Source organism: Squalius cephalus (assembly GCF_949319135.1).
Source record: "Squalius cephalus genome assembly, chromosome: 22".
Classification (NCBI taxonomy): Eukaryota; Metazoa; Chordata; class Actinopteri; order Cypriniformes; family Leuciscidae; genus Squalius; species Squalius cephalus.
The window spans coordinates 11,283,077-11,305,803 of NC_137143.1; the positions used below are offsets into that span (position 1 = coordinate 11,283,077).

Genomic DNA, 22,727 nt, shown 5'->3' on the forward strand with positions numbered 1-22,727 from the left:
GTGCACGTACGTGGAACGTTGCGGGAGGCGCACTCCGTTGAACTTTTATAGGTGGCGCTGTCGAGCCATTTTGCCCCGCCCAATTCTGAAACCTATATCAGATGTAAATTTTCGCCAGTTCTGACGCGTGTGCAAAGTTTCGTGAGTTTTCGAGCATGTTTAGGCCCTCAAAAATGCAATTCAATGCGGAGAAGAATAATAATAATAATAATAATAATAAACAGAGCAATTCCAAGAGGGTCCTCACACCATCGGTGCTCGGGCCCTAATAATAATAATAATAAACAGAGCAATTCCAAGAGGGTCCTCACACCATCGGTGCTCGGGCCCTAATAAACAGAGCAATTCCAAGAGGGTCCTCACACCATCGGTGCTCGGGCCCTAATAATAATAAATAATCCTACCGGAAACAATAGGGCCTTCGCCCTTTCAGGGCTTGGGCCCTAATAATAATAATAATCCTACCGAAAACAATAGGGCCTTCGCCCTTTCAGGGCTTGGGCCCTAAAAAATAATCCTTACGAAAACAATAGGGCCTTCGCCCTTTCAGGGCTTGGGCCCTAATAAAGCTTCAAGCACCGAAGTTTCCAAGCAACACAGCAGTAATGATTTTATGAATTTCTTCACTTATAAGATTGATAATATCAGGGACAAAATTATAACTTTGCAACCGTCTACTACAGTATCGCATCAGGCAGTGCATTGTAGTCTCCCTGAGGAAAAATTTGATTCATTCGTTGCTATAGGAGAGGAAGAATTTACTAAACTCATTAAATCATCTAAATCTACAACATGTATGTTAGACCCTATACCAACTAAGCTACTGAAAGAGATGCTTCCAGAGGTCCTAGATCCTCTTCCTAATATCATTAATTCATCTTTGTCTCTAGGATACGTACCAAAAACCTTTAAGCTGGCTATGATTAAACCGCTTGTTAAAAAAACGCAACTTGATCCTACAGAATTAGTCAATTACAGGCCGATCTCGAATCTACCTTTTCTGTCAAAGATACTAGAAAAGGCAGTATCTTCACAACTGTGTTCCTTTCTTGAAAGAAATGATATCTGCGAGGATTTCCAGTCCGGATTTAGACCGTACCATAGTACTGAGACAGCTCTCATTAGAGTCACAAATGATTTGCTCTTATCATCCGATCGTGGTTGTGTCTCGCTATTAGTGTTACTCGATCTTAGTGCTGCATTTGACACCATTGACCACAACGTTCTTTTAAATAGATTAGAACATTATGTTGGCATTACGGGAAATGCACTAGCATGGTTTAAATCATGCTTATCTGACCGTTATCAGTTTGTAGCAGTAAATGATGAGATGTCTCATCGATCACAAGTTCAGTATGGCGTACCACAAGGCTCAGTACTAGGACCGCTGCTGTTCACTCTGTACATGCTACCATTAGGAGATATCATTAGGAAACATGGCATTAGCTTTCACTGTTATGCCGATGATACTCAGCTCTATATTTCTTCAAAACCTAACGAAACTTATCAATTCACAAAATTAACGGAATGCATAGCGGATATAAAAAATTGGATGACTCGTAATTTCCTACTTCTAAATTCTGAAAAAACAGAGTTTCTAATTATTGGACAAAAAACTTCCTCACGTAATAACCTAGAATACTGTCTAACACTTGATGGCTGCTCTGTTAAGTCTTCGTCGTCGGTTAGGAACCTGGGTGTGCTCTTTGATACCAATCTTTCATTTGAAAGTCACGTGTCTAGTATCTGTAAAACTGCATTTTTCCATCTTAAAAATATATCTAAATTACGCCATATGCTCTCATTGACAAATGCGGAACAATTAGTTCATGCGTTCATGACCTCAAGGCTAGATTATTGTAATGCCCTACTGGGTGGTTGCCCTGCACGCTTAATAAACAAACTACAGCTGGTCCAAAACGCAGCAGCTCGAGTTCTTACCAGAACCAGGAAGTATGACCATATTAGCCCAGTTCTGTCAAAACTGCATTGGCTCCCTATTAAACATCGCATAAATTTTAAAATATTGCTGATCACTTACAAAGCACTAAATGGTTTAGCTCCGCAGTACTTGAGCGAGCTCTTAACGCATTATAGTCCGTCACGTCTATTGCGATCTCAAAATTCTGGCCAGTTACTAATACCTAGAATATCAAAATCGACTGCTGGTGGTAGATCCTTTTCCTATTTAGCACCAAAACTCTGGAACAGTCTTCCTACCATTGTCCGGGAAGCAGACACACTCTGTCAGTTCAAAGCCAGATTAAAGACACATATCTTTGACCTAGCTTTCACATAATACATTATAGACTTCTATAATTTAATGTTATGCTGCATATATTAGGTCAGCCGGAACCGGGAACACTTCCCAAAAATCCTGATGTACTCGTTACATCATGAGAAGAATGGCATCTACGCTAATTTTAGTGTTGTGTTTATCCCGAGGTTTTCCTGCAGCCTGCCGGATCCAGGCCGTATCCAGATCTGACGAAGGACCTTCACCTGGACCGATGACAACGCAGTGCTGAAGTGCCAACTAGTCTCTCCCTATGGAGGATCGCACTACCACTATACAGATAAGGCGTTGTCGGGAAAATTAGTTTCGCGTTCCTACCCCAAAGCAACAAAATAAAATAAAATTCTTTATCAAAATTTATAAGGAAAGACAAGTACTTTGTTTAGGCTTGGCTTGTAGGGAATTCCAAACCTGCGTATATTCAAACGCACATAACTATAGAACCCATTCTAAATGCGCATGTGAACGCCATCAGCGTTTCTCACAGGTTCGCGTTTAAAGTCTGTGTAGAGGGAATGGTGTCGTCTTAGCGGCCCCTAATTTAATAACAAATGATCGTTGCGACGGAAGCAAATCAATCAAAACTAACTTTAGATGGAAATAACTTAACTCTGCTATAAAGCCAAAACAATCTCTGTTACCTTAAATTATACGCTTATCTCTGTAAAGCTGCTTTGAAGCAATCTACATTGTTAAAAGCCCTATATAAATGAAGATGACTTGACTTGACTTGAATACAAGTTCCATTGAGGTTCAAGAGAAATTGGGCTGTGCCCTTTTATTTTGTGTTGTCTTGAGACAGAGCTTGAAAAGCTGGCAACCCTGATTTAACATTACTGGTTTTCTCTGAAAACATGAACATATTTATGTCATTTCTCACATTGCAAGAAATTATACTTTGCATTTAAAAAATTATTTTGAAGGAATGTTAAGATATTTTGCACTGTGACTTTTCATGACAAATAAGCATATTTTCCTCCAAATTACTATAACACATCAGGAGGACATTTTTCTTTAAAGTAATTCTAAATAGATTCTAAGTTAAAACAAATACCCTGATAAATACTATAAAATTTAAACCGTAAATTTCTCAGAATTAGTTGGGAGAATGTGCCTAATTAATCAGGAAAATATTCAAATAGGAATTCAAATAAAACAAATTGGCATAAAATATAATTTCTCATTTCATTCTTTGAATTATGAACCAGACATATTCTTTTTAAGACTGTCCTTGGTATGTGCACTCTAAAATTGACATGCAAAGGACAAAAATGCTTGTGCCGCAATTATCATTATAATGAAGGCAAAAAAAAATAGAAAGACTACAAAATAGGGCACAATTTATACTTTATGATGTAAATACAAGCAAAAAATAAAATAAATAAAATCATTTTGGTTATAATAATCACCTGGTGAGGGGTGAGTTCCACTCCTGTGGTCTCATCAACCAACTGGAACATCATGACAAAGTTTTGATGGCTGTCCGCCATAAAAGACGCTTTGGCTTTAGTTGAATATTCCACTCTGAAGCACAGAATTTGGCATATGTTGGCACAGTTTTACAATAAAATTAAAATAAAAGAAATGGAGCTTGATAAATACTAATCTTGCCTTGTGGTTTTGGGGCCAATGCTCTGGTCCTTGTCCACCACAGACAAATCCATGTTGTTGATCGCAACTCGGGTAGAGACCTTCACTTTGAGCTGAGAAAGTAAAATCAAACAAGTTTCAATCTTAGGCTTTAAAATTACTAAGAAATTATTGTAATACATTAAAACGGACATTCATAAATGCGAATGTGCTGGGAGAAAGGAAAAATACAGCAATTACAGTAATTGTGTCTTTTTTGTATTTTTTTTTTTTTTTTACTTTGTTCAGTGAAAGAGGCCTATGAATTCTGAAAATCTCCACAGGAAATGTGACATGCTCTTGACCTTATAATTGTACACTGAACAGTCAGAGCAATTATTCTTTGGATAGCTACAATGTGAATGAATGCTTGCTTGACCAATTAAATGTGAATGTTGAGTGAATAATGAAATGAATCACAGTTCATTGCAACAATTAAGACTTGAACGCTGAGGTCAACTCTTTGACCGAATGTGTGAATTATGAGTAGTCATGACAAGACACGACACATAAGCTAAACAGATACAAACAACTCAACTTTTTCCCCCCTAGTACGTGTCAAAGATTCAGTTAAGTACCTCAACATGGTTGGCAACAAATCGGCTGTCACCATCAATGACAACAGAGAACTGATAGTAGCCACTTGCTGGTTGGCTGGCCATGAAATTCAGCTCAAAACCCCCACTGTGAAACAGAGAAAAGACTTTTAAAACATTCAATATTTAAAAAAAATTATAGGCGTCTGGCAAATTATTGCATTACTTATCCACAATTGTGAAATATTTTAGAAAAAAATTATACTGGTATTTTGTAACCACACTAATACTAAAATATAAAACGAAATAAGAATAGCAGTCCTTCTACACTAGTACCAAATCAATATATTGTTTACTTTTCACCCCCATTCCAAATGTTCTTGTTTTTCAGGTAACTTACTCAGCAAATCTAAAAGATTCAAGCACTGTGCACACTATATATATAAATAGATAGTTTAAAATATAATAAACACAAAGCCCAACCGTGCTTGCTTGACGCACAAGAACAAACCTCATTGGTTCTTGCAGGTCAACCACGCACGTCTGAGCTGTCATTCACCATGTTTTATGAGCTCTATGTATCAGACCTGCAAACTCCTCAGAGTAAAAAAGGTGACAAAAGGGGGGGGGGGGGGGGGGAATATAATATACAAATATATTCACATTTGTATTCAATATAACACAATACAAATGTGTTATATTCTGTTATTAAACAGAAATTTCATGTTTAACCCCATGCAACAAGAGATTAACACGTTTGCCAAATTGCTTTATGTTACACTTACTCTCGCATCAGCTGTTGTGTAAACAGTAGGGGTGTAACTGTTCACAAAATTCACGGTTCGATATGATACACTTGTGTCACGGTTCGGTTTGTTACATTTTTGATACAGCAAAAAGAAAGAAATACCAGAGAAATTTCCTGGATTTAATTTTTTTTTTATCTTTTTTTTAAATTAAAACTAACATCATAAAGTATGACATTTTTTTTACTTTGAGCAATTCTGGAGCTATAATTGACTCTTCTTAGGAGCATATAAAACAAAACAGCTCCTTGGAAAAAATATTGTAGTAGTTATAAACAAAGGTTTATTTTAGTTCAGAATGATTAACATTTGAGGGCAGCAATTGTATTCATAACATTGTCAAAATAAAACCGACGTAATGTTACTTGAAGGCATTGTAGCCTACTATTGTACAATGTTGTGGTCGCGCCGGCGGATTATGAGCGCGCCCACCACGCGCAACGCGCCTACATTTGAAATAACGTAATTTCAAATGTATTTTGAAATTTCAAAATACACCCCCCCCCCCCCCAAACAAAAACTCTCCGGTTCTACGCGATTCACGTAAATGACCCAATTGACCAAGAAAACGGCGATTGTCGCCGAAAAGCGACAAGTTTGCAGGTATGATGTATGTGCGTTGATCACTGTTTATATGTGAATAAAATCCAAAATTACATCTGTTCATCATATAAAGTGATCGTGTCTCTTCATAAGAATTTGATTAAACCTCTTGATTCATATCGATTACTTTACAATGTATTTATGTACTTTTCAAAGCTTACCTGCACAGACTTTCGATAAATGGGCAAAAATGATGAGAGAATATAAAAAAATATCTTGATTAAGTTCTGAAGATGAACTTAAGTCTTATTGATTTGGAACGGCACGATGGTGAGTAAATTATGACAATTTTTATTTTTGAGTATACCAAGTACTTTCAATGCATATAAGTTTTTGCTGTGGTTTCAAAATTGTATGGCCAATCACTGGTATTGGTATCAATACCAGACATTTCACTGGTATCAACTACTACATATATTGGTATGCTCTAGAACAAGCAATATCCATGATCTACAATGCACATACTCTCTGAGGGTGAATTGTGCCTGACTCAGGATGGCAGATTTTGAGGACACAGCACTGGCGGACTCCACTAGCACCCTGGCTGAACTGAGCGGCTGGCACAAGACATCCGTCACCTGAAGCTGCATTGACAAACACAGACAGTACAGATTATCTCAGGGCAAAAAAAGTTACTTGGGAATTGGGAAAAACAAACCTCAGTCTTATCATCAAGACTTATCACAAGACCAGACAACTGAAAGATGTCCGAGTTTGGTAAATACCCTTTAAAGAGTAAGGGTGTGATCACACTTGTAGTTCGGTTCTTTTGGTCCAGACCAAAAAAGAAAACTATACATTTACGGCCCCAAGCGAAATTGAAGAATGAACTGATGTGATGTCATTTCGACCAAAACGAACTTTGTTTAATGTTTGTTTTGGGAGTTCGAAACAGCTTCCCAAAACGAACTTTCCAGAAGAGTTCACTACGGCTGCTAAACACCTTTGTACTACCATTGGTCCGCAGCGATTACGTAATGGGTAGGTGTGTGATGAGGCTCCGCCTTTTTTCATACAGAAATCTTTTCCAGTTAATTTCTCTTCATGAGTCGGTTGAGGTCAGACATCCGCGAGTAAAAACATGTAGAGCCACTTTATAGTAGAAAATTAAGTTTTACTTTTGATGAAACAAGACACTGACACTGTTTTTCATGTTTAATATAGTAAAGCTGCTTAATTAAGCAATCTATTGTATCAAGTGCTATATAAATAAACATGAACACGGAACTTACCGAACATCCAAAACAATGCTGTGTGCTGGGCTAAAAGCGCTCATTGAATTGGTGTACATATGATGGCATTTTTTTACCATTCATGAAGAGCTTAGAAAATGTGTAAAGCAGTCAACAGCACCAGGAATTCCTCCGTTACACACACAAACAAAGATCAGCTGCAAGTAGACAGTTGCGATTTTGCCCATTACAATTTAGTACAGGGGTCGGAACTATGACAAGAAAAAGCAGGTATGCCTAAGCATTCTGTCCACAACACGTTTGTTTAGATGTCTATGTTGCGTTCATATTTCAGTCGAACCGCATCTAGAAGCGTTCATCTAGAAGCTGACCGAGACCCACCTTTCCAGTGTTTCGCACCAGTGTTTATTATGATGAAACCAAACCTGCCAAGTGTGAACACACCAAGTCTTTCTACTGGCAGCAGAGCTTTTGCACAACATGCTAGTGAGTCGTTTTCACACTCCATCTTAAACATCCAATATTTGTAAAAATGATAATTTTCCTTCCTCATTTTCACTCTGTGAAGAATACTCAATTTCTGACGTAGGACCCGGAAGCGCTATACTGCGTTTACTAAGCGAAAAGCGTAGGAGATCTGACACAGAAGAGACATTTTTGAATAAAGTCATTATTTAAAATTTTTTGCGCACAAAAAGTATTCTCGTCGCTTCATAACATTACATTTGAACCACTGTAGTCACATGGACTATTTTAACGATGATTTACTACATTTCTGGGCCTCGAAAGTTGCAATGATGTTGCTGTCCATGGAGGAATCAGAAAGCTCTCGCATTTCATCAAAAATATCTTAATTTGTGTTCCAAAGATGAACGAAGGTCTAGCGGGTTTGGAAACAACGTTTTAATTTTTGGGTGAACTAACACTTTAATAGCATTAAGCACTGGTTTCACATTTATTAAAAACTCATAGTAACACAGTATCTACACCGGACGCAATAAAAAACAATCTGTGTTGTATATCACACGCATCACACACATGACCAGCGTCGGCCAATAGTGAGCCTACGTGCTGACGTACAACACAGAAGCGCTGCGCTGTTACACTACGTGAACTCAACAGAGGCCCACATAGAAGAAAATTAATAGTTGAATAAAGTCGTTATTTTGGGGGGGTTTTTGTGCACAAAAAGTATTCTCATCGCTTGATAAACTTATGGTTGAGTCACTGTAGTCACTTGGACTATTTTAAACATTGTCTTTACTAACTTTTCTGGGACGGCAAGTTTCAATAACATATGCCTATGGAGGAGTGAGACAGCTCTCAGATTTAATAAAAAAAATCTTAATTTGTGTTCCGAAGATGAACGAAAGTCTTACGGGGTTGGAACAACATGAGGGTGAGTAATTAGTTTAGGAGGTAAATTAGGAGGGTGAGAATTTTCATTTTTGGGTGAACTAACCCTTTAATTTCAACTTCAGCCTGGCATTTGTAATGCTTGGATCTTTAGAAAGGCTATTTGACGATCTTATCCATCAACAGTATTGCTCTTGTGATTGATGGACAGACATGAGCTGTTCACAAGACACCTTGATATATTTATGGCAATGTTAAAGGGCATGTGGTGGAGAATTATAACATCACAATTCTCACAATTTCAAATCCGGACATTTGAGAAAGGTAGAAAAGAACAATTAATATTTTAAATTGGGAAGTTAACTTTGAGCTTTGAAACTTGCAGTATGTTTTTATTGCAGAGTAACATCTTATGTGTAAATATCAAGTACATTTTGATTCTTCATTTCATGACTCCTTTTATAGATATTTACAGAGTACACAATTAAAATTGAGGCCTACCTGGAGGAAGGGCTGGCTGTGGGATACGGCAGCAGGGCCCTGGGCACTGACAATAACAGGCACATGGAAGTGATTGTTGGAAAGAGCTGCAGCCGCACTGGCCACACTGAATGCCTCTGAGAGAGAGTCCCAAGACTTCTTACTGAAGATGGAATTCACCAGCTGGATTACCTGATCCTGTGATGGACAAGTGTGTTTTTACTCCAATTTGTTGTTAAAACATAAACATTTAAACAATAGTAAACTGTAATAACTTGTTCAAAAAAATAAGACATCACTAAAAGGGTAAGTAAAAAAACTAATGGTTTTATGGGTAATTGACTAGTTTTCAATATACAAGTATACAAGCTGTTAAAATTGTTGATTTTTTTCCCCATGATTCAAGTAGTACTGTTTATTTTAACATACCTTCTGATGTTCATTCATGTTTATTTCATGCTGTAAATAGTAGTAAGAAGGAAGTGATGATCAGTTCATGTGTGCTTGATTCATGTTGCCACTTGAACTGAGGGGCTACAGCGATCTGTCACGCCATATTAAAGAGCGCCAAAACATCATTTATTGTTTGAATTTCATGAAAAAACTGACAGGATTTGAAAGTTGAGACTTTGTTTCATATTAAAAGTAACAAAGACTATTGCAATTATTGAATGCCAGGAGCGCTACAAATGTTTTGTTGTCCTCACAACGATGTTCCTTTTTAGAAAGAAATTTTTCTAGTCAGGATTTAGACCACACCATAGTACTGAGACAGCTCTCAGAGTTACAAATGATTTGCTCTTAGCATCCGACCATGGTTGTATCTCTCTATTAGTGTTACTGGATCTTAGTACTGCATTTGATACCATTGACCACAGCATTCTTTTGAATAGACTCAAATTGTGTTGGCATTAGTGGAATTGCAATAGCATGGTTCAAATCATACTTATCTGACCGTTATCAGTGTGTAGCAGTAAATGAAGAGATGTCATGTCGATCAAAAGTTCAGTATGGAGTACCACAAGGCTCAGTACTAGGACCGTTGCTGTTCACTCTGTACATGCTACCCTTGGGAGATATCATTAGGAAGCATGGCATTAGTTTTCACTGTTATGCCGATGATACTCAGCTCTATATTTCTTTCTTCGCGCCCTGACGAAACGCACCAATTCACAAAATTAACGGAACGCATAGCTGATACATTTTTTTGGATGACTAGTAATTTCCTACAACTTAACTCTTAAAAAACAGAGATTCTATTTATTGGACAAAACTTCCACACTACACCTAGAATACTGTCAAACAATTGATGGCTGCTCTGTCAAGTCTTCGTCATCGGTTAGGAACCTGGGTGTGCTCTTTGATACCAATCTTTCATTTGAAAGTCACGTTTCTAGCATCTGTAAAACCGCGTTCTTCCATCTTAAAAATATATCTAAATTACGACATATGCTTTCAATGAAATGCGGAACAATTAGTTCATGCGTTCATGACCTCAAGCCCTGCACGCTTAATAAACAAAGTCCAGTTGGTCCAAAACGCAGCAGCTAGAGTTCTCACTAGAACCAGGAAGTATGACCATATTAGCCCGGATCTGTCAACACTGCATTGGCTCCCTATTAAACATTGTATACATTTTTAAATATCACTGACTACTTACAAAGCACTAAATGGTTTAACTCCCCAGTACTTGAGCGAGCTCTTAACGCATTATAGTCCTTCACGTCTATTGTGATCTCAAAATTCTGGCCAGTTGATAATACCAAGAATATCAAAATCAACTGGCGGTAGATCATTTTCCTATTCAGCACCTAAACTTTGGAACAGTCTCCCTAACATTGTCCGGGAAGCAGACACACTCTTGTCAGTTTAAATCTAGACTAAAAAAGCATCTCTTTTACCTGGCATTCACACAGAACATTATACATTTCTGTTATTCAAATCAGTTAAATGATTATTAGGCAGCATAGATTAGGTCAGCCGGAACCAGGGACACTTCCTATAACACCCGATGTACTCATTACATCATAAGAAGAATGGCATCTACGCTAATGTTAGTCTTTCCGCTTATTACGAGGTTTACTGAAGTCAGCCAGATCCAGGCCGTATCCAGCTCAGACGGTGAACCTGTGCCTGGATACGACCACAACGCATCCCTGAAGTGCCAGCCTCATCAGCCCTGTGAAGGCCTCAAGGACACCTCAACAAACCCGTCTCCATACCAGCGTGATGACTCCGACCTCCAACCAGATGCAACTGGATAAATATTGTGAATGTTCTGATCCAATTAGAGGTCTGCATTCCCGCGGCGTTCCCGCGGGGCCTGACCAGATATTTTGTGCCGCGCGGCCGCGGGATTAAGTTTTCGACTAAAACACGGTAGCGGTCGGTAACTCTGGTGTAATTTGAACGGGAGCGGTCGGTCATTCAATATCACGTTCCCAACGTCCTTTCAGAACAGCATATCTTCGCTTTACTTAATCTTAATCTTATCGACCACCCGGTATAGGCTACAGCCTGCCCTGCACTCAGGACCGTTATGCACGCTCTGCACACATGGACCAGTTCTTTCTGCGTCATGCATTGTATTTGCGGGGTCTGTGCGCGCAGCATGTGCATAACGGTCCTCAGGGCAGACTGTACCGGTGGTAAATATACGGCCCTCAAAAAGGATGGCAGAGCAAAGTGTGGATGCGCGGTCCTTGAAGGACGTTCAACTTGGACTGGAAAATGGTCAGTTTACTGCTAAGAAACCCACGTCAGGCAAGTCTGATGTATGGGAGTCTTTTTCATGTATCAGACGCAGATGGAAAAAAAAATACCCTTTGCGCAATGTGATAAATGCCTAAAAGTGTTCCCGTTCAGCAGTCACAAGACTGGAGGCGGCACTTATGCATCATCACAAAGGGTCAAACTAAACTGACATTTACAAAGTCTAGGCCGGTGCCAGAGCAGTTTAAAAAAAAGAGACCACAGAAAAATGTGTTGAATTTGTTTGCCAAGACATTCGACCGTATGATACTGTGTCCGGAAAAGGTTTTAATCAGCTGGCCCAACATTTGGTCGACACAGCAGCAAAAATCGGAAAGTTTAATGTCAGTGAGATACTTCCACATCCAACAACAGTATCAAGAAATATTGAAAAGAGGGCTCAGAGTCTGCGTAGACATGTTGTTGACGAAATCACTGCAGTAATACACAAATTCGGATGTGCAATTACAACAGACATATGGACAGAAACTTATCGCAAAACGTCTTTTTTGTCGGCAACCATCCATTAGGTTAATGAGCAATCTGAGCTACATTCAAGAGTGCTTTTTGCTGTCCCTTTTGACCCAAGCACCTCAAAGACGGGTGAAAATATTCGAATGCACCTGCTGCAGAATCTCAGAATATTTAGCATTGATGCGACAGAAATGGGCAGAAAGATAGTTTTTGTCACAGATCGTGGAGCCAACATGATCAGTGCCTTACGAGGATACACGAGACTAAACTGCACAGCGCACATACTAAACGTGACTCTGTCCAGTGCGTTTGGTCCTGCCAAAATGGAAATGTCTCCAGAGATTGCTGGGCTTCTAACTGATGTTAAAAAGTTGGTCACATATTTCAAACACTCAGGACAGCAGGCCAAGCTAAAAAGGTCACTGAAACAATCCGTAGAGACACGGTGGAACTCAAATTTTGACATGCTGAATTCTGTTTTGGAACAGTACGAAGACATCGCATCTGTGCTGACTGAGCGCAAAAATCATGACAAGATCATACGCATCAACGCCAGCACGCTCAAGTTACTAGTATCATTCCTAAAACCTTCAAAGAGGCAACTGACGACTTGGAAACCGACAACACAACTCCAAGTGCCTCACTAGTTCTTCCGTGGTCTGTGCGATTAATTGAGCACTGTACATCAGCCACAAAAGACCCTCTGCTCTCTGAAATCGCAACAGTCTGTGTGAAAGAACTACTGTCAACAGACAGCACTTTGCCAAATTCGGTTCACATGCACTATAGAATAGCAACCTTTCTTACGTCAAATCTGCGAAGTTTGAAAATGTTGGATGAAAGAGTGCATCAGGAGGTGATACAGGGTAGGGATGTCCCGATCCGATCGCGTGATCGGAAATCGGGCCCGATCACGTGGTTTCAGACTCGATCGGAATCGGACGTTACCTCCCGATCAGGACTCGGATATATATATATTCTCATTTTTTAACACATCTATAGTTATGCGGTGGCACAGAGTTACGCCGGTTTCACACTGCACGCATTAGCAGAGCGTATGGTGAGCAGGAGCAGGACGCGCGTTTTGCTTTCACACTGGCAGCGTTTGTCAGGCGCGGCTGAACTGCGGGTTGTGTACAGACAGAGTAGGCTACTCATAATGGATAAGTTGGCATTGCTTTATTTCGTTTTCAAATACATTTAAGAGAAAAGACTTGTCAAAAAGCTTATTTTATTAATAATTTCATTTATATAACTTTTGGTTCATCTTTGTTTTTATTGTTCTGGCAACAAGTTTGTTTTTGGACATTTGTTTTCTTTTTAAATTGCTGTTGGTCATTTGATCGACTGTTTAAAACACAATAGATATCATCAATGCACTTTTTGGATAAAACTGCGGTGTATTTTGGCCATGATCAATGCATTGTCACTTTAATTCAGCGTAAGCGGCGCAGCAAAAAGAGACTCGGCGCCGAAACCCCCGCTGCACTGCTGTTCACGCGACGCTCCTGCTGGACGCTCACGCGCTGCTCCTGCTCCCGGTGTGAATGCACTCATTGATTAACATGGACGCCGAAAAAAAATACGCGCTGCTCACGCGCCGCTGACGCTTGCGGTGTGAAACCGGCGTGAAACCGGCGAGTGCAGTACCTAAAAGCACATTACTGGCTTTGCAAACACTGTGGCACTTTTATTTTTTTATTTGTTTACATGCCTGCTGGGTATTTTAAGTTGAGGTGCTATTTGTTTATATATTAGACTTTTTTTTATATATTTACTGTTGCACTAAGTCCAAAAGTGAAGAATTTATGTTATTTATTACTTGATTGTTAAGCTACCTCACAGAAGTGCTGTTTGTTTACAGAGTTGTTGAATGTTAAAATAAGGTGAATTAAATAAGAAAATAAGGAACATCCTGGATCTGTTTTTCGCTCTTCTTTATTCTTTTTTTATGTATTATAGAAGTATCGGATCGGGACTCGGTATAGATACTCAAAATCAAATGACTCGGACTCGAGGGCAAAAAAACCTGATCGGGACATCCCTAATACAGGGTGTCAAGGAGATAATAGAAGATTTAAAGTTTGATACCCATGGTGAGGATGTTGAGCCAACACCTGCCAAAAGGCCTACTGTTCTCTCTAAATTTTCAGATTGGGAGGACAATGAAGAATCAGTTGGATCGAAATCACTAGATATTCAGATTCAGGAGTACATGACCATGAAACTTGAACTATCAAGTCAACAAAAAGTTTTGCAATGGTGGAATTCACATCAGTCCCAGTTTCCTGCTCTGAGCAACCTTGCAAGATATGTCCTCTGCATCCCGGCCACGAGTGCACCTTCCGAGAGAGCATTCAGGCTTTGCGGTCGGATTTTGGAGGAAAGACGTTCGGTATTGAAACCGTCATCAGTCAGTGACATTCTTTTCTTGCATGGATATTTAAAATAGTTTGGAAAAAGCTGATTTTACCAAGTAAGTAAACGGTTTTCGTTCATTTCATATAGCCTATTGCCTACAATTATTAGTTATTGTTGAATTTATATATTTTCTTTTGTAGGAGAGACGTTGAAATCGACGTCGGCACATTCTTCTCAGGGATGTTAAATTGTTCGGTTAAAAAGTGATTTCATTTCGCAATGGAAGGCCTACATATTTTGCTTGTAATGAATGACATGTCGTATTTTTTTCTTTCTCTGACACTTTTCCTGTGTTGACAGCAAAATGTTACGAGTTTTGTATTTTGACAATACGAATAAAAATAACAAATAGGCTTCAATTTTTGTACATTTTTATTTACTTTTTCTCTGCGACATTTTTTCCCCTACTGTGTTGGCAGCAAGGTCCGTGTACTTTTTCGTTCATTCATTATTCTATTTCGGAATGAAAGATGAAATTTAAAAAAGGGTGCAGCTTTGTTTTTTGTTTAAAAGAAAAAAAGCAGAAATGGCTGTATTTTGTTTTCCAAATGTATTGTTGTCATCAAATAATAGTATTAGAAAATTGGACGACATTTCCGATCGTTTTTTAATTTGTAATATTTATTTGTACGTTTATTGTATTTCATTTGACTGATCCTATCTTTACCCGGAAGTAAATTACACCGTCGTGCGAAGTCATAGATATAATACACTAGATGTCGGACATGTAACCTATTTATGTCCGACACGGTCAGACATGTATTTATCATTGAGTCCAGAGAAAATTTAAGGTTTTGATATTAAGATAATCTACTTCTTTTTCAAAATATAATGCATAGTGTTAGTAGGCCTAAGTTTATTAGTCACATTCTTCCACTTGAGTAAACTTAGCGGGGAAAATCCCATGAATGAGGATAGGATTATTTATAAATCGAATTGTTATTGTTGTTCTTATTATCATTTAGGGGGGCTTAGGAACATTTTGGGGTAGCTTCAGCCCCCCTAAAATAGGCCTAACGACGTCCCTTCTGGCCCATCCAAAACTGGAATCCTGGCGCCGTGCCTAGGCTAAAGCAAAGGTTTTTTGATTGCTCACTCACTCTTGAGCGTCTGGCGCGAGTGATTTCGATGTCAATGTAAAGACGCGTTTACACGCGTCTAGAGGTCCTGAATGAGGCGTTGAATGAGGTGTTTAGCGCGGAGCGGTAGACGCGAATGAGGCGAATTGACTAACACAGATTTATAATGCATCTGTCTTTTCTATCATTTCACTGTATCTCAGCATCGCGATGTAAAGTTAACGTTATTACTTTAACAGCAGCAGTAAAACTGTTTCTACTGTGATGGTTTAACTTTGCAATCAATCCGTGGTTAAGCAGAGGCTGATATAAGACAATAGATGACATTGCGGCTAATTTATCTGATCCTGTCCATTAGCTTTGATCCATGTAGCCTACGGCTTTTCAGAATGTCACCAAGTACAAATATTTATGTAATATTTCAGCACGAAAACTCTAGCTAGCTGGGAACAATGAAAAGGGTCCAGAGCAGCATATCATCATATTTTACAGGACAGTCACAAAAAAAAAAAAAAAAAAAAAAAACTAAAACTGCAAATGAGAATGTTACTACAGGTACGATGGACGGCAACTCCCAGCTTCAGTAGAACTCACAGTCCCAGGTTGACTCAAATGAACAAGGACCACAGTGTTGGGAAAGATAAGCTATTAGAGTAAAAATATTGCGTTAGGCTACTTCATGAGTTAATAAGAAAAAATATTTTATAATTCCTGCAAATGCAGTGATGAAGTTCATGTTCTCATGATTTATTTTTATGAATAAAAATGTTTCAAAATATCCCCCCCGCTGTTTTTTTCTCAAATCGCACCCTGTATATATATATATATATATATATATATATATATATATATATACATACATATATACATATATATATATAGGCTAGCCTATATACAGGTGCTGGTCATAAAATTAGAATATCATCAAAAAGTTTATTTATTTCAAGAATTCAACTTAACAGGTGAAACTAATATATTATATAGACTCATTACATGCAAAGTGAGATATTTCAAGCCTTTATTTGTTATAATTTTGATGATTATGGTTTACAGCTTATGAAACCCACAAAATCAAAATCCCAGAAAATTAGAATATTACATGAAATCACACAGTAATTACAAAGTGATACCATGGTCATTGAACCAGGTTTTGGTTCTTTTGGCAGTGTGGGCAGGTGCAAATCCTGCTGGAAAATGAAGTCAGCATCTCCATAAAGCTTGTCTGCTGAAGGAAGCATAAAGTGCTCTGGAAATGTCCTGTTAGACGGCTGCGTTGAGTGGACAGCACAGTGGACCAACACCAGCCGATGACATGGCTCCCCAAACCAACACAGACTGTGGAAACTTCACACTGGACTTCAAGCATCTTGGATTGTGTGCCTCTCCATTCTTCCTCCAGACTCTGGGACCTTGGTTTCCAAATGAGATGCAAAATTTGCTCTCATCAGAAAAGAGGACTTTGGTCCACTGTGCTTTATTAAATCCAGAGTCAAAACAGCCGTCTACCAGGACATTTTCAGAGCACTTCATGCTTCCTTCATTTTCCAGCAGGATTTGCACCTGCCCACACTGCCAAAAGAACCAAAACCTGGTTCAATGACCATGGTATCACTGTGTAAATACTGTGTGATTTCATGTAATATTCTAATTTTCTGGGATTTTGATTTCGTGGGTTTCATAAGCTGTAAGCCATAATCATCAAAATTATGACAAATAAAGGCTTGAAATATCTCACTTTGCATGTAATGAGTCTATATAATATATTAGTTTCACCTGTTAAGTTGAATTCTTGAAATAAATTAACTTTTTGATGATATTCTAATTTTATGACCAGCACCTGTATTTAAGTAGCGATAGTTCATTCTAAGTTTACTCACGTGGAAGAATGTGACTAATAAATTTAGGCCTACTAACACTATGCATTATATTTTGAAAAAGAAGTAGATTATCTTAATATCAAAACCTTACATTTTCTCTGGACTCAATGATAAATACATGTCTGACCGTGTCGGACATAAATAGGTTACATGTCCGACATCTAGTGTATATAGGCTATCTATGACTTCGCACGACGGTGTAATTTACTTCCGGGTAAAGATAGGATCAGTCAAATGAAATACAATAAACGTACAAATAAATATTACAAATTAAAAAACGATCGGAAATGTCGTCCAATTTTCTAATACTATTATTTGATGACAACAATACATTTGGAAAACAAAATACAGCCATTTCTGCTTTTTTTCTTTTAAACAAAAAACAAAGCTGCACCCTTTTTTAAATTTCATCTTTCATTCCGAAATAGAATAATGAATGAACGAAAAAGTACACGGACCCAGCAAAATGTTCAATTTTGTATCTTGACAAGGCGAATAATATAATAAATACAATTTTTGTGCAGACTACATTTTTATTTTCTCCGTAGAAATGTAAATGTGAAATTCTGGAAACGAGATCTAAATTTAGCGGGATGGTCGGGTCGGGAAGAAAATTATTCTAAGCAGACAGCGGGTGAACAAAGAGTGTATATATATATCGGGAACGGGTGGGTGCGGATATAACCCCAGCGGGAGCTGGCGGGAGCGGGACTTAAAAAACAGTCCCGCGCAGACCTCTAGATCCAATCTAACTTCTGACCTGTAATGTTGCCCGAATCATAATCATACACTGTTCGTTCGTTGGCCAGAGGAGAACTGGCCCCCGACTGAGCCTGGTTTCTCCCAAGGTTTTTTTCTCCATTCTGTCACCTGATGGACTTTTGGTTCCTTGCCACTGTTGCCTTTGCTTTTGGCTTGCTTAGTTGGAGACATTTAATATTCAACAATATTATTGATCTGCCTTACTTCAGGTGGACGATGACACAATTTTCTTCTAGAAACAAACTTTGTTGTATTATTTTCATGTTATCACTGTGAAGCTGCTTTGATACAATCTGTATTTTAAAAAGCGCTATATAAATAAAAGTGACTTGACCACAAATTAATAGAAAACAGCTAAAAAAATTTATCTTGAGATTTTAGAGTGCATATCAGTATCAATTAAAATCAAGAAATCAGTAGTTAATCCAGCACTAGTGTCACACTGGCATGTTTACTTGTTGTAGTTTATGTTCGTTGTGTGCATGAAATAGATGTAGACACAGTCAAAACACACCATTAGAATAGCACTAATTAAACATCAGTGTTTCAGTCAATGATTTCGGCACCACTAAAACAATTCTGGCTGTCCAAAATTGCTTTCGGACAAAATTTTTGGTGCATCACTGATAAAGCTCACTCCATCTCTACTAGGAAAATGTTCTACATACACTACCAGTCAAAAGTTTTGGATCAGTAGTTTTTATGTTTTTAAAAGAAGTCTCTTCTGCTCACCAAGGCTGCATTTAAAAACAAACAAACAAACAAAAAACTAATATTGTTAAATATTATGACAATTTAAAATAACTTTTCTATTTTAATACATATTAAAATGTAATTTATTCCTGTGATCAAAGCAAAATTTTCAGCACTCCAGTCTTCAGTGTCACATGATCCTTCAGAAATCATTCTAATATGCGGATTTGATCATTATTATTATCAATGTTGAAAACAGTTGTGTACAATTTTTTTCAGGATTCTTTGATGAATAGAAAGTTCAAAAGAATAGCATTTATTTGAAATAGAATCTTTTGTAACATTATAAATATTTTTACTGTACTTTTGATCAATTTAATTCATCCTTGATGAATAAAAGTGTTGATTTCTTTTTTCTTTTCCCCAAAAAATAAAATAAAAATTCTTACTGACCCCAAGCTTTTGAACGGTAGTGTTTAATTTTACAAAAGCTTTCGATTTCAGATAAATGCTGTTCTTTTGAACTTTCTATTCATCAAAGAATCCTGAAATAAAAATGTAAATAACTGTTTTCAACATTGATAATAATGAGAAATGTTTCTTGAGCATCAAATCATCATATTAGAATGATTTCTGAAGAATCATGTGACACTGAAGACTGGAGTAATGATGCTGAAAATTCAGCATTGATCACAGGAATAAATTACACTTTACTATATATATATAGTAAATATATATATATATATAGTATATATATATATATATACACTCACATAGAAAACAGCTGTTTTAAATTGTAATAATATTTCACAATATTACTGTTTTTTAATCAAATAAATGCAGCCTTGGTGAGTAGAAGAGACTTTTTTTTTAAAAAAATATAAAAAATCTTACCGATCCAAAACTTTTGACTGGCAGTGTAGTTCTATATTTATTTTGAACTCCAAACCTCTTTCAGGGGGGGCTCCATGTCCACATGATCAGACAGGGCGTACGCAGCAGAAACAAACAGTGCTGTGGCCTCCAACCCCTCCTCAAACTGAAGATACTCTCCTCCTAGATCATCTAAACGGGCAGCCAGATCCTACAATAAAGAAAAGAGTTTGTGGAACAAAGCATGAGACAAAACATAAAAGTTTGAAAAACAGTGCAACAAATTAGATTGGTCTTTGGTTGACTGTTAAAAACATTTCAGTTATATTTAATCCCAAAATGTATAAATTCTTAAAAAAAATTAAGCCTAGTATTCAAGGACCACTAAGATTTATTATATTTTGCACTTATATTTGTACTAATAAAGCATATTTAATTTCTAATTTATTTATTTTTTAGAGTTTTGTATGAAATGTGACCCTGGACAATTTTTTTGGAGATTCACCCATAGAAACAATCATAACATTAATTGTTATTAATGTAATTACTTAATTTCTCTAAATTAACTTATGCAAAGTCACCTTTTTATACTAACTGAATTACATTATAAATAAAGGCAGTTCCAGTGTTACTCGTGTTATTTTAGTATTTCTAATGTTTATTCTCCAGCTTACAGGTGATTGTTCCATAGCTAATACATCAGAAAGGATGTGCTAAACTCTCACACCTCAATCTCCTCCAGGATATCTCCAAGTTCAGCTTGCTGAGAGAGACGAGATGCAGTCTGCAGTGCCAGAATGATTCTGTAAGGAAAAGAGAAAATCAGAGATATGTCTCAAAAGTTAATGAATAAAGATTCCACAAAGAAAGACTTAAGAAAAAAGAAATGTTAAGAAGTGTACTTACGCTAAGACATTGTCCTCTTTGGAGACGCGAGCTTTTAGGGCACTGACCACTTCCTGTGAGGCCAGAGGTAACCCAAGGGAGCTGAGAGCACTCACAGACTGATGGATCTGAGATGCAGTGGAATCCTCACTAACTGTAGCCAACAGCAAATCACGCGTTTCATTGGACAAAGAAATCTGTCAGGATCAAAATACAGCAATAGTTATTACAGAACTGTACAGTAAGAGCATTTCACTTGTATTCACAAACGTGCATGCGTGACACAAAAACAAACCTCAATTGATTCTTGTGTATTAAGCAAACACAGTAGGGCATTGTGTTTACCATATTTAATAAGCTTTATGTAGACAGCTTTCACAGTTACATCACTGCAGTTGTGTGTTGGGGTGGCAGAAAAACAGTGGTAACAAACGGAGAAAACGGGCGAGATCCACAGAATAAGAGAATAAATTATTGTGCCTTTGGATGTCAGAATTGAAAGACAAAATAAATAAAAAATTCTATGGTTGCAAACTATTAATTGGACAGACCAGACTTCGATCACCCTACTATTAAAGCATGAATTTGATGTAAACAATAGATCTACATAATATTTACATAGGCAGTTCATAGGGGGCATAATGTGTTAGCCATACAATCTGACTAATAAAATTTTGGTCGACTAAGCCTCTTCTAGTCGACTAACATTTAGTCGACACTCGACAGCCCTAAAAATGTAAAATTAATATTTAGCGTTCAATTCAATTATTTACTTATGTGGCAAGTAGCAGCATAATAAGCAGAATAATTTCACAGTGAGGTCTTGTATCACCCTGAAGAGGTTTCTTTTGCAGAACAGTCTGCTGACTATACACCATCTTCACAACTATGTTCCTTTTTAGAAACAAATTATATCTGCGAGGATTTTCAATCAGGATTTAGACCGTACCATAGTACTGAGACTGCTCTCATTAGAGTCACAATTGATTTGCTCTTATCATTCGATCGTGGTTGTATCTCTCTATTAGTGTTACTCGATCTTAGTGCTGCATTTGACATTATCGACCACAACATTCTTTTAAATAGACTCGAAAATTACGTTGGCATAAGTGGAATTGCATTAGCATGGTTTAAATCATACATATCTGAACGTTATCAGTTTGTAGCAGTAAACAAAGAGATGTTATACCGATCAAAAGTTGTAAAAAAGCAGTATGACGAACCACAAGGCTCAGTACTAGGACCGTTGCTGTTCACTCTGTACATGCTACCTTTGGGAGATATCATTAAGAAGCATGGCATTAGTTTTCACTGTTATGGTGATGATACTCAGCTCTATATTTCTTCACGCCCTGACGAAACTTACCAATTCATAAAATTAACGGAATGCATAGCTGATATAAAAAACTGGATGACTAGCAACTTCCTACAACTTAATTCTGAAAAAACAGAGATTCTAATTATTGGACAAAAAAAACTCCCACACGTAATAACCTAGAATACTGTCTAACATTTGATGGCTGCTCTGAAAAGTCTTTGTCGTCGGTTAGGATCCTGGGTGTGCTCTTTGATACCAATTTTTCATTTGAAAGTCACGTGTCTTGCATCTGTAAAACCGCATTTTTTCATCTTAAAAATATATCTAAATTACGTCATATGCTCTCAATGAAAAATGCAGAACAATTAGTTTATGCCTTCATGACATCAAGGCTAGATTATTGTAATGTTATTATGGGTGGTTGCCCTGCACGCTTAATAAACAAACTACAGCTGGTCCAAAATGCAGCAGCTCGAGTTCTTACCAGAACCAGGAAGTATGACCATATTAGCCCGGTTCTGTCAACACTGCATTGGCTCCCTATTAAACATTGTATAAATTTTAAAATATTGCTGATCACTTACAAAGCACTAAATGGTTCAGCTCCCCAGTACTTAACGCATTATAGTCCTATAGTCCTAGCGAGAAAAATTAAAAAGACTATTTTTTTTTGTTTAAAGACTACATATAAAATA

The 22,727-nt window shown here is 37.5% G+C and overlaps 1 protein-coding gene across 4 annotated transcripts in view; it reads right to left on the reverse strand.

Moving 5' to 3' along the window:
• The window catches only part of rpn2 (ribophorin II), an 81,071-nt gene that overhangs the window by 55,301 nt on the left and 3,043 nt on the right, over nt 1–22,727 (reverse strand). For all 4 annotated transcript variants that reach the window (XM_079857515.1, XM_079857514.1, XM_079857512.1 and 1 more), the window contains exons 4-11: nt 20,736–20,911; nt 20,557–20,632; nt 19,906–20,040; nt 8,921–9,097; nt 6,336–6,454; nt 4,504–4,609; nt 3,908–3,999; nt 3,706–3,820 (exon numbers count right to left, since the gene is read on the reverse strand). In XM_079857515.1, coding sequence (XP_079713641.1) covers nt 3,706–3,820; nt 3,908–3,999; nt 4,504–4,609; nt 6,336–6,454; nt 8,921–9,097; nt 19,906–20,040; nt 20,557–20,632; nt 20,736–20,911 — 996 coding nt within the window. The remainder of the gene's footprint in view (nt 1–3,705; nt 3,821–3,907; nt 4,000–4,503; nt 4,610–6,335; nt 6,455–8,920; nt 9,098–19,905; nt 20,041–20,556; nt 20,633–20,735; nt 20,912–22,727) is intronic.